Source organism: Marmota flaviventris, chromosome X (assembly GCF_047511675.1).
Source record: "Marmota flaviventris isolate mMarFla1 chromosome X, mMarFla1.hap1, whole genome shotgun sequence".
In the NCBI taxonomy this organism is placed as follows: Eukaryota; Metazoa; Chordata; class Mammalia; order Rodentia; family Sciuridae; genus Marmota; species Marmota flaviventris.
The window spans coordinates 106565995-106577759 of record NC_092518.1 but is presented as its reverse complement, the minus strand read 5'-3'; the positions used below and the strand labels follow the sequence as shown (position 1 = coordinate 106577759).

Sequence of the window (11765 nt, the reverse complement as noted above, 5' to 3'; positions counted from 1 at the left end):
AAATGTGCCAAATTTAGAAGATACTAGTTCTAGAGTTCATGATTTAATATATGTGTGGAAGATTTCATTCATTTATTTTGTTAAATTTCTGCCAAATATGTATTTCTAAATTTTTTTTTTTATTTTGAAAATAGAACAGAAAATCCCTGCATGTCCTTCATCCTAATGGGAGGGTAAACTTTTCTTCTACTCTCCCACTGTTTGATTATTGAGTCTATGAAATAAGTGGATAATAGATAATTGGAGAAAATGTGTATAAATTTATTATGTGCACAGGGACATCACATGAAAGAAAAGTCAATTCCCAAATGTCCACTGAGATCTAGTAGCTTTTACACCCTCATAATAGTGGATAGTATAGGGGAGATGTAGGTAATTTAAGGAAAAAGAAATTATTTGCTGGTAAGATGAATGGGTCCTCAGAAGAATAGGTGATAGGCTATGACAAAATCTGGGTATGGTGTTGACCTCCAGTCCTCTATCTCTGACAAGAGTTTAATATTTTTTCTTTTTCCCAGGGATTGAACCCAGGGGGTGCTTAACCATTGAGCAACATCCCCAGTTCTTTTTATTTTGCTAAATTGCTTAGGACCTTGCTAAGTTGCTGAGGCTGGCTTTGAACTTGAAATACTCCTGCCTCAGCCTCCTTAGTTGCAACTCAAGTGTGCACCCCCACCCGATTTTGAAGAGTGCAAGAGTTTTAGTTTTCCCTGATTGATGAGGATTTTCACAGAGAGGAATTCATGCCAGCTGAGTATTTTTCTGAAGGTCTGTCTTTAGGCAAATAAAGTAAGTCTAAAGAAACCCCCTCCCCACATTTGTAGTTCCTAGAATGTGTTCAGTTTGAAGTAATGGCATACTAAATCAGTGTATTTTGGGGGGTAGTATTTCCTTAACTCCTTCAATCTAGAGTCTTCCTAAAGTGTTAACATTTCACATTTGTTTACTCATCCTACTAGTTTTGCTCTCTTTTTTCCCCCTTTCCTCTTTCTTTCACTTCAGCTGGACAACGTGCCACATCTTAACAAGGTTTAGAGGGAGAGATGCACATATCTAGCACACACCAGCTCGAACACCCAATCATCACTCTTTTGAACCAAAAATGCTCTCCTCTGAGTTTTTCTCTGAACCCTTTCCAAGTAAATTGCAAATCAATGATCCATTATCTCAGTAGTCTCGAACTTCCAACCTTCCTGCTTCAGCCTCCCTAGCAGCTAGGATTAAGAGGGGCAACACCTGAGCAAGGCTACAATGAGTATTGTTTATTACAACAAGAAATTCCTTTGCAGGGCATGGTGGTACACTACTGTAATCCCAGCGACTCTGAAGGCTGAGACAGGAGGATTGCACCATCAATGTAGTGATTTATGCCAGGTGCAGTGGTGCACGCCTATAATCCCAGTGGCTGGGGAGGCTGAGGCAGGAGGATCATGAGTTCAAAGTCAGCCTCAGCAACTGTGAGGTGCTAAGCAACTCAGTGAGAACCTGTCTCTAAAATAAAAATACAAAATAGGGCTAGGGATGTGGCTCAGTGGTCGAATGCCCCAGAGTTGAATCCCTGGTGCAAAAAAAAAAAAAAAATGGCTCAATGCCCCATCCCTTCAATCCCAGCACAGGGGGTAGGGGGAAAGAAAGAAAGGTTTTCTTAGTAATCACAGTCCAAGCATTGCAATTAACACTAATATAATATTATTTCTTGATCTACAGGTATTCAAATTTGGTCAGTTCTCCCATTAAAGCTCTCTTAAAAAAAATCTGTATTTATTTTTATGTGGTGCTGAGGATGGAGCCCAGTACCTCACACGTGTGAGGCAAGTGCTCTATCACTGAGCCACAACCCCAGCCCCTCACTAATGCTCTTTACAGCAAATGAAAAAAAAAAAAAAATCTTGCCGAGACTCAGTTATCATGTTTCTTGTCTCTATTAATCTGGAAGAATTCCTCGATCTGTCTTCCATGACATTGACGATTTTGAAGAGTGCAAGCCAGTAATTTTGTATATTGTCCCTCAACATGGGTCTGTTTCACAGTTTCCTCATGCTTAAATTCAGGTTATGTAATTTTGGGGCATGATTAATATGAAAAATTTGATTAGTGTTTTTCCTAGCACCTTATCAGGAGTCATATGATGTCCCTTTGTTCTATTTCTGGGGACATTTACTTTTTTGGGATCAAACCCAGGATCTTGCATATGCTAGGCAAGGGCTCTACCTGCAACTTCACCCTCAATCTTGGAGAAATTATTTTTACCACATGGGATGATGTCTGCCATGTTTTCCCATGGTAAAGATTCCACTTTGACCTTTGTTATAGTATCTTGTGGAGAGATACTTTGAGACAATGTAAATATTTTGTTTCTCATCATACTTGCACCCCCTAGGTTGGCAGACACAGCAGGGGGTCAGAACTCAAGGCTCATGTGTTTCCCAGGGATAGATTGTATCCCTTGTGTTAGCATATTGCTTGGCACATGATAAATGGTTGCTTCCCTCCCCAATTAATTTATTTTATCTCGGCAGTTAGCAGAGGTGTAATTTATCTACTTCTATTTCTGTCTTTCCCAGGTTGTGAGCTCGTTGAAGGTAGTCGAAGTGGCTTATTTTTCCCCAGTGTCTAGCACGTATTGGGTGCTTGAAAAACACATGTTCGAAATAGTGGTCTGGGGTAGATATTACGCAAGACGGTAAGGGCTAAGAGTCGGGCCGGGTGTGGCATTTGTTCTGTTCTAAAGGGAAGCAAAGGCGAGGACGGTGCGGGGCGCGGCCAGCATAGTCACTTTGCAAAGGGCCCAGGAGTCTCTGCTACTTGGTTGGCTGCTGGGCCTCAGGCTTCCGCAGGGAGGGAAGGAAGGTGGGGCGGGAAATCGAAAACCGAACTTGCAGCTCCCGGCATTCCCCGTGGGCGGTACTCCCCTTTGACCCCTCGCTCGCGTGCTACACATCCGGGCCTCTGTTACTAGTGAGGGGAAGATGGCGGCCGCAACTGTGGTGGTTCCCGCAGAGTGGATAAAGAACTGGGAGAAATCAGGGAGAAGCGAATTGTGAGTATTCGGGCCAGAGGTGGGCGCAGGGCCTGGCCGAGACAGGGCGTTGGCCATACACTCAAGTGTGGTGGGAGGTTGTGAGTGTCGGGGGGAAGATGTGCCCCCTCCCCCACCCGGTGGCGGGCGTGGATGGTTGGCTAGGAGTTTCGAACTTAGGGAGGAGCGGTACTGGTAACTGCCGTCGGCCTCCCTCCTTCCTTGACCTCCCCCAAATCCCTGCTGTCCGCAGCAGGTCAGCTTCCTTTGGCCTCTTAGCAGAACTCCTGTTTCGTCCCTGCCGGTCCCCACGCTCCCGCTCTCTCTCTTTTTGTCCCCCTCTTCGCTTGAGCTCACTTGGCTCCTTTCTCTTTATGGGTCTGCGCCGGAGCGATTCAGACTTTCCATTTTTTTTCTGTTCCATTTCTTCACTCTGCACCCGTTCGACTCCGCAGTTTGGAGCCTGCCGCCTCCTTTGCACGAAGTCCGAGGAGGGTGAACCGTCCCGGACTCTCCCCTTCTCTCCGCCCGCCGCCGAGAAGCCCGGGGCGTCGTGAAGAGCCCCGTTTGGCACCTCTGGTCCTCCGGGGGAGCGGTGTCTTGGACTGTCCCGGCCTTGCGCAGCGCCACGGGCCGTGGGGAAGAGTGGCCGGGATTGCCGTTTCCCCGAAGACCTATCGGCATTTCTTTGCTCCGTCTTTTCACCTTGGAGCTATTTCGGGTTGGATTCAACTTTTGTCATTGAACGTTTCCTAAAACCCATTTTGTTCTGGTACTGTAACTAATTCTGGCAACTCTCCAAGCTTCTCTAGCACCTAGGATAACGCGTTTCCTTTAGTCACAAAACTTATTTTTCTTTTCGGTAATACAACAGTAGTTTCCCATACCGGCGATTTCCTCGCCCATAATTTCAGAGCTCCGCCCCTCCCCCCCAAAAAAATTGTTTAAGCAGTAAAACCACAAATTTAAAACCAAATAATTTAGTTCTACTTTCCTTCTGAATCTCTTTAGAAGCTAAAGGTCAACCCTGTATGATATTAATTCTTGTTAGTCATTTTGGTCGTCCCCCCAATTCCAGTAACCAGTTTACTGTTGCTGGTAGGAAAGATACGAATCTTTGGAACTTTGTTACTTGGAACCAAGCGCCAGGAACGCGTTGCCCGGTCTTGCTCTTGTAATGTTGCCAGCCTATATTATGGCTTACTCCCCCCCCCCCCCCCACTGTTTTATGAAACTTAGTGTGAGCTCTAGAATTGGATTGCCTGAATAAGCGGACGTCTTAGCCACTTAACTAGCTGAGTGACCTTGGGTAAGTTCCTTAACCACTTTGTTTCCCCTTGAGTAAATTGGGAATAATAAGTACTCAAAGGATTGTTGTGAAGACTAAATAATGCCTGTAAAGCACTTGGCTTATAGTAAGTGCTCAAGTGATGGCTATTAAAAGTAATATTATTCCAGCCTTTAGATATTTAAACTTCTCAGGACAGCTTTTGCACTTAAAGTCTGTACCACTCGGGTTAGCAATTAATTGGTCTCTGACTCCTTCATGTGTATTTACTCTTGTACTCTAATGAATTGAGAGGTCTTTGAAGGATAGGGATTATGTCTCATATTTCTCTTGGTTTAACCCCCCGCCCCCTTCCAGCATATACTTATAGTGCTTATTGGTTTATTGACCGACAGCTAAACATTCATTTTTAACTGTTAGGAACATTTTTCAAATCCTCATATGTACTAGTTAACAAATCCAACCAGACCATCATCATCATCTATCTTAGGGTAATCCCCTGAAAATGGATAAATTGGTTCATCGTTGTTTTATTTACCTTTAGAGCCAGATCATCTATTTAGGGGTTTTCATTTTTGTAAATTACTTAGTGTCCTCCTCCACTTTTAAATTTTTTTTGTGGTGTTTGTACATTCTTTTTCGGTGAGTTACATCCCTGGCCCCCAGCTGCTGTTTTTGACATTTTTACTATTGTTGCTTCCAACTTAGAATGACAAATATTGGGCTGGAAGGTGAACTTCTGTTTGCTTCTGACTGGTATTGATTGGAAGAAGACTAAGAGATGTAAGGTTAAAATAGAATTTTGGGTTCACTTTATGTGTATTTACATGATCCATGCTAACAGTCATAGTTCCTTGTGTTAAAGAGCTACTTTAAAACTGTTATCAGCACTTATATGCATGTAGTTATTGCTTGGCTTATGGAATGGGGTTTGAATTATAGTAGATCCAAATCAGTATGGTCAGTTTTATAACTGTATTACATGAAAGGAATTTAAAGTTATATACTGAAATATTTTAAATTGACACACCACCATCCAGTACTTCACTTTCATTTATTTGACTTCTTTTTTCTTCTATGAAAACTTCATTACATATAGCCTACTTCGGAGTTTATCTTGCTAAAGATAGATGTTAGCATTTTTATTTTATTAGAACAAATGGTATTGTAAACATTACCAGAAAATCCTTTGTCTGAAAAAAATGTATCTTAAATATAAAACAGCATCTGGAGGGGCTGGGATTGTGGCTCAGTGGTAGTGCACTCATCTGGCATGTGTGAGGCACTGGGTTCTATCCTCAATACCACATAAAAATAAATGAGTAAATAAATAAAAGGTATTGTGCCCATCTACAACTAAAAAAAGTGTGTAAAAAAAAACAGTGAAAAACAGCATCAAAAAACGATAAAGACAGTGCAACCAAATTATTAGTGAATCCACTTATAGATTTGGCTTTTGGACTATGACCAATATTTCAAATTGTTTCTTATGTATTTTGTTTTTAACAAGCAGATGAGATTTTACTTGACTGAAAATTATTATTTTTTTGGTGATGCTGGGGATTGAACCCAGGACCTTGTGCATGCTAGGCAAGCGCTCTACCAACTGAGCTATATTCCCAGCCCCTGAAAATTATCTTTTAAAAAATATATAATGCATATAATGAGATTGTTAATTCATTTCTTTTCTGTCACTTCTTTTTTATGATACTGGGGATTGAACTCAGGTATGCTTTACTACTGAGTTACATTCCCGGCCATGTAAAAATTTTTTTAAAAATTGAATACAGGGTCTCACTAAGTTCTGCAGGCTGACCTTGAACTTGGTGTGGTTCTCCTGCCTCAGCCTCCCAAGTAGCTGGAATTACAGGTGTGGAACTTTATGCTGGGCTTCCTGTCTGTCACATTTTACTAGCATAAGTTTATTCTGGGAGTTGTAGTCAACTACATTGTCATACTGTTAAAAGCAACATGAAATATGTGGGCATTTTATAACTAACAAAGATGGCAAATTCTTAATTATGCCCCATGAAAGACAACTCTCTATTAGATAGAAGATCTTGGCTTTGAAGAATAAGCTTTGTTAAATAATTATGCAGAAAATTAAAATTGTATTTTGTCCATTGGACTGGTACATCCATTGCATACCTAGCTACCCTATTATGTTTCTAGAGATACTTATTGTTTTTAATGTTAAATTATTAAACTCCTAATGTGTTCTTTCCCAAGGGGTATCAGAAAGGCGGAGGAGGAGTACCCAACATAATTTAGGTGTTCTTTTCAGTAATACTTAAGACTGCCTCTTACAAGTTTCACATCTAATTGCAAACCCTTTCAAATTCTGCACATATACAAGATATGAATTTAATCACTCTAATTTTGGAATTAGTTTTTTTTTTTTTTTGATAATTTCATGGGCACATAAGACTTACCCATGATTAAAGTAATAAACTTGCATGTAACTGGTATATCCAGTGGAGAATTCTTTTTCTTGTAGAAATCATTAACTCAGTGAGTTTAGCATTTCTTTGTCATAATCTTAATGGACATTTGATATTCCAAGTTCCTAATCTGAAAATGCTATCTTATATACTCTCAAAATCAATATTTAGTCTAATTTTGAAATGCTTTCATTCATTGAGTATTATCTATCTGTTTGAAGAATTTTTTCTTTAAAAATTTAACATTCCAATTAGAAGTTTTTGTTAGATCTTATTGATTATTGATAGTTTTAATAAAGTTTTAAAATGTAATTGCCAAATGTTTTAGATGTCATTCTTTTTCTTCTGCTTTCAAATGATTTTAGACATTGCAAAACTTAGTACATTTAGATGTTTAATAAATGTCATCTGATGTGAATGTCTTGGAAGGAAGAAGGGGAGATATAATCGTTCTAAGAAATTTTAGTTTTGGTGGTTGAATGCTCTCCCTCCAAAAAAAGAGTTGCACTAAATTCAGCTGAAACTTTTACTGAAACCTTTTCTTTTTTTCTTTTTGTAGTTGAGATGGACAGCATGACTTTATTTTATTTGCTTTTTTTTTTGGATTGTGGTGCTGAGGATCGAACCCAGTGCCCCACACATGACAGGCAAGCACTCTGCCACTGAACCCCAGCCCCAGCAACCTTTTCTTTGTGTCTTAGTTTTCACTTAGTTTTCTCATTTCAACCTCTATTCAGAAGTTAAACCTTGGTCTGTCTTCCTGGGAAGAGAAATACATTTTTCAGAAAATGTTGAAGCAATATTAGGAGATTATCTAGGCTACTGCTTTCTTTGTTAAAAAATTATTTCATAATGCTTAAACATTAAGGTAGAGTGAATGCTATTAATATATTTGTGCTTTTTCCTTACTGTAAATGCAGAAATTTCTTTCAAGTCTTTTAAACATTTGTTGTTTGCTTACTTTATAAATGCATTTTTCCACAAGATAAAACTATTATGTCTCAATATTCATTTTTATTTTGTGGTACTGGGGATTGAACCAAGGGTCACTCTACCACTGAGTGATATCCCAGCCCTTATAAAATTTGTATTTTTTTGTGTGGTGCTGGGGATTTGAAATCGGGGCCTTGTGCATGTGAGGCAAGCACTCTACCAACCTAGCTATATCCACAGCCCTAAAATTTGTGTTTTTGAGACAAGTTATTGTTAATTTGGAGGCTGGCCTTGAACTTGTGATCTTCAGCATTCTGAATAGCTGGGATTACAGGTGGGGGGGCACCATACTCAGTAACAATAGATGTAGCACTTTGGTTAACCAAATTGAACCTTTTTTATTCTTGCACTGGTGAATATCAGCCTTTTATTTGTGAGGCCAAGTTTGAGATGTGAGGCTTATGTCATATTTTCTTTTTCCTGGAAGATAGGAGTATAAGGTGAAAAGCTAAATATGTACATTTAGAAGTATTCACAAAATACTTCTGAAGTCCTTGGAAGAATGTAAGACATTTTATCATTTTATTCAGTTTTTCATTGATCTTTGATAGAAAGTAGATTCTAATTTTATTCTCAGCAACCTGAGAAAGTATCTTCACAACAGCATGAAACTTTTAAATGTAGAAAAAAAATTTGTACAGTAAACTCAGATATTTGGAGTATATTAAGCAACTAAAATAATAATTTGAATTTGGACTGCATCAGAAAATGTGATTAATTTAAAAGCCATATTAAAATGGGCAACTATTGGAGGTCATTTTGTGTCCTTTCCATAATTTAGGCTAGGTTACTAAAACTGACAGGTGTGGTAAGACAAATGCAGCATTGAAAAACAATTATTTCTTTAAGGATACTTGGTGCCCTTCTATTTGTGATTCCTTAGGGAAAGGAGCACATAGATAAATCCATAGTAGTTATTGGGGGAAAATTCTTAGTGATTACTTTGTTTTCTCCTATAACTAAGGAATACTTGTGTGTATAGTTATGCAAGTGAATTGATTGTAATAACCTATTAATAATTCTGTGCACAATTTGAACAAATCTTTGAAGAGAGATGATAATTAATAACCGGTAAAGACATTATGATCTGCATCCTCATGAATATGTTTGTGGCCTAGTGAATGACAATATAGAATTATATTTCAATTATTTCCTCAGGTTATGTAATGATGACTACACCATTAGGTAGGAGTTTGGAGCACTGACACAACCCCCCCTCAACAATTGGAAGGCTTATTGAAAGAGACGTGTATTAAGATTGTTCAAAGAAGTAGAAAATGAAGCTATTGAAAATGTGAGGAAACAAATGTATTTGCCACCAGAAGGCATTTTAAAGATTAATTTCTGTTTCTATAAAAAGGAATTTTTGACCTTGCATTTTTGTAGTCTGAGTATAAAGGGACAGATTAGTTATTGGAGTCTGTTAAATTCTGTCAAAACATGAAGCTTCCTACTATTACATTCTAAAAGGAATTGAGTTATAGGGACATTGAGAACCATAAGGGGTTAATATCTTATAGTAAATGTTGAAACAACTTTAAATTTTTTTCTTTATTGAAGCAATTTAGATATTCCTTTTTTATGTATTTACTCTCAGCAAAAGAACTAGATGGTAGACATTTTTAGGTTATATTCTCTGATACTCTGAAGCAGATTTTATTCTTATGTTGCCTGCTGGAAGAAAGATTGATTTTGTTTTATATTCCATACAAACTTGTTGTAGGTTTAACATTTTATGAATGTAAAAGCTTAACTAGTGTTCTTAACTCCTTGGAAGGCCTGTGTAGTTTCCAGAGAAAGGGTTAAAATATTGGGGATCAAATTAAAACCAGTTTATTTTACCACTTATAAGGTACTCTTATGAGTTTTTTTCTTTTTTAAAAGTGTATACAATTTAAAATTTTTCCATTTTTTTAGTGGTGTATTATATTTATATCTAGTAGTGGGATTCTTTGTTACATACTGATACATGCAAATGATGTAACAATATAATTTTGTCAGTATTTGTATTTTTTATTTGAATTGATACAATAATTGCACATATTTATGGGATATGATGTGATATTTTGATACATGATGCATAATGATCAAATCTGGGTCATTGGTGTATTTATCACATCAGACATTTATGATTTCTTTGCAAGGAACATTCAAAATCCTTTCTACTAGCTATTGAATTTTTTAAAAATGGGAGGTTATTAAAAACTTTTACAGTGAAGTTTTCAGACTTATGCAAATTTAATTTAATAATTGCTTTCCATTGACCTTTTTATTCTTTGGTTTTGAAAATAATTTTGTGACAGATGTGAATTGTTGACCAGCAAAACTTTATTCTGTTGATTTTTTTTTTTTTTTAGAGAGAGAGAGAGAGAGTATTTTAATATTTATTTTTTTTTTTAGTTTTTTAGCGGACACAACATCTTTGTTTGTATATGGTGCTGAGGATCAAACCCGGGCTGCACGCATGCCAGGCGAGCACGCTACCGCTTGAGCCACATCCCCAGCCCCTATTCTGTTGATTTTTAACATTCTTACCTTGCTCACTCTGATGATAGAGTATTAAAATAGTTAAGACACAGAGGTGAGTTCCAAGGATATGGGTAATCTGCAAAGTAGATAATCTCTCTGTGGATGATGGTAAATGTGGCATCATATTTAGCCTTAGATATGGTGTATGATTATGTAAGTCTTAAAGTTATTTGTTTCATCGACTAGAATAAGGATAGCTAGATATAAGAGTAAGAAATTTTTGTATGTACATTTATTGGTTTGTTTCATTTTCTTTAAACTTGTAAGGAAAAATATTTTTTTTCTAAAATGTGAATTTTAACAAAAATACAGAATAGTGTATAAAACCTAAAAGAAGAGGTTGAAGAATCATTGTAAAATGCACACACACCTGACTTATACTCATTCAAAAAACATCATCTCCCTTCCTGATGAAACCCTTCCAACACTGTGGTAACCATTATCTTGACATTTCTGTTTTTTCTCTTTGGTTTTCTTTTATAGTTTTACTACCTAGTAAGTTTAATATTGTTCTTGAACATGATATAAATCAAATCATAAGTATGTATTCTATTGTATCTGGCTGCTTTTGCTCAACAGTTTTTTAGGATCCGTTCATGTTTGCATTTTCATTTATTTTTGTAGTTGCAAGATATTCCATTGTAAAGCTGTACAATGATGTGTTTATTTCTTATGCTTTTGATGTACATTTTTGTTTTTTCCAGTTTTTGGCTATTACCAGCAGTGCCAATAGACAAAAATCTCATATGTCTTGGTGTATGCAAGCATGGGGTTTTGTGGAGTATATACTTGAATAGATTTGCTGAATTATAGATTACAGTTAACTTCAGCCTTACTAGATATTGCCAAACTATTTCTGTGTGTGATCACACCAGCAGTGTATGAGAGTTGACCTTGTTTCACATTCTCACTAACGTTCAATACTGTCAAACTTTAAAAGTTTTGTCAATATGATATATATGTATATATATGTGTGTGTGTGTGTGTGTGTGTGTGTGTATGTGTATATATATAATTTTAAAATTGTGGCTTATATTTTCTTTTTAATTGCAGCTTATATTTCCATTGAGCATCTTTTCATATGTTTTGGTCATTTGGCATTCTGGTTTCTTTGTGTGAAGGGCCTCTATATTTCTCTTGAATTTTTTTCATTTCTTTTATGGATCTGTAGAGGTTTTTTTATAGTCTGCATTTGAAACTTTTGTATTACACTGCATTTGTTGGAATTTTCTGATTCTTTGGCTTGAATATCTACTCTTAAAATGGTGACTTTAGATGAACAGGAATTATTCATCTTAATATAGTCAAATTTATACATCATTTGCTTTATGATTAGTACTTTTTTGTGTTTAAGCATTCTTTTTTGACCCCAGGGTAAATGAAGTTATCCTTCTATAATCTTTTGGAAACTTAGCTGTTTTTCTTCTCATTTTTAAGTCTTAAGTACCTGGTGTTGAGTTTTGCTGTGAGGTTGGGTGCTGTGTGTTGCTGTGAT

General features: G+C 37.1%; 1 protein-coding gene, 1 non-coding gene and 1 pseudogene across 8 annotated transcripts in view; 1 reads left to right on the top strand and 2 right to left on the bottom strand.

Annotated features, from left to right (window-relative positions):
• Positions 1–996: 996 nt before the first annotated feature.
• Positions 997–1107, bottom strand: LOC114092473 (small nucleolar RNA U13; annotated as a pseudogene).
• A 1850-nt stretch (positions 1108–2957) lies between these two features.
• Positions 2958–11765, top strand: part of Thoc2 (THO complex subunit 2) — a 120518-nt gene continuing 111710 nt past the window's right edge. For all 7 annotated transcript variants that reach the window (XR_011705719.1, XR_011705718.1, XM_071606631.1 and 4 more), the window contains exon 1: positions 2958–3040. Coding sequence is in view for 5 of the 7 variants with exons in the window: in XM_071606631.1 (XP_071462732.1) it covers positions 2970–3040 (71 nt within the window). In the remaining 2 variants the exon portion in view is untranslated. The remainder of the gene's footprint in view (positions 3041–11765) is intronic.
• On the bottom strand, positions 5856–5928 carry Trnaa-agc (transfer RNA alanine (anticodon AGC)). The gene has a single exon. It is a non-coding gene; the product is annotated as a tRNA-Ala (tRNA).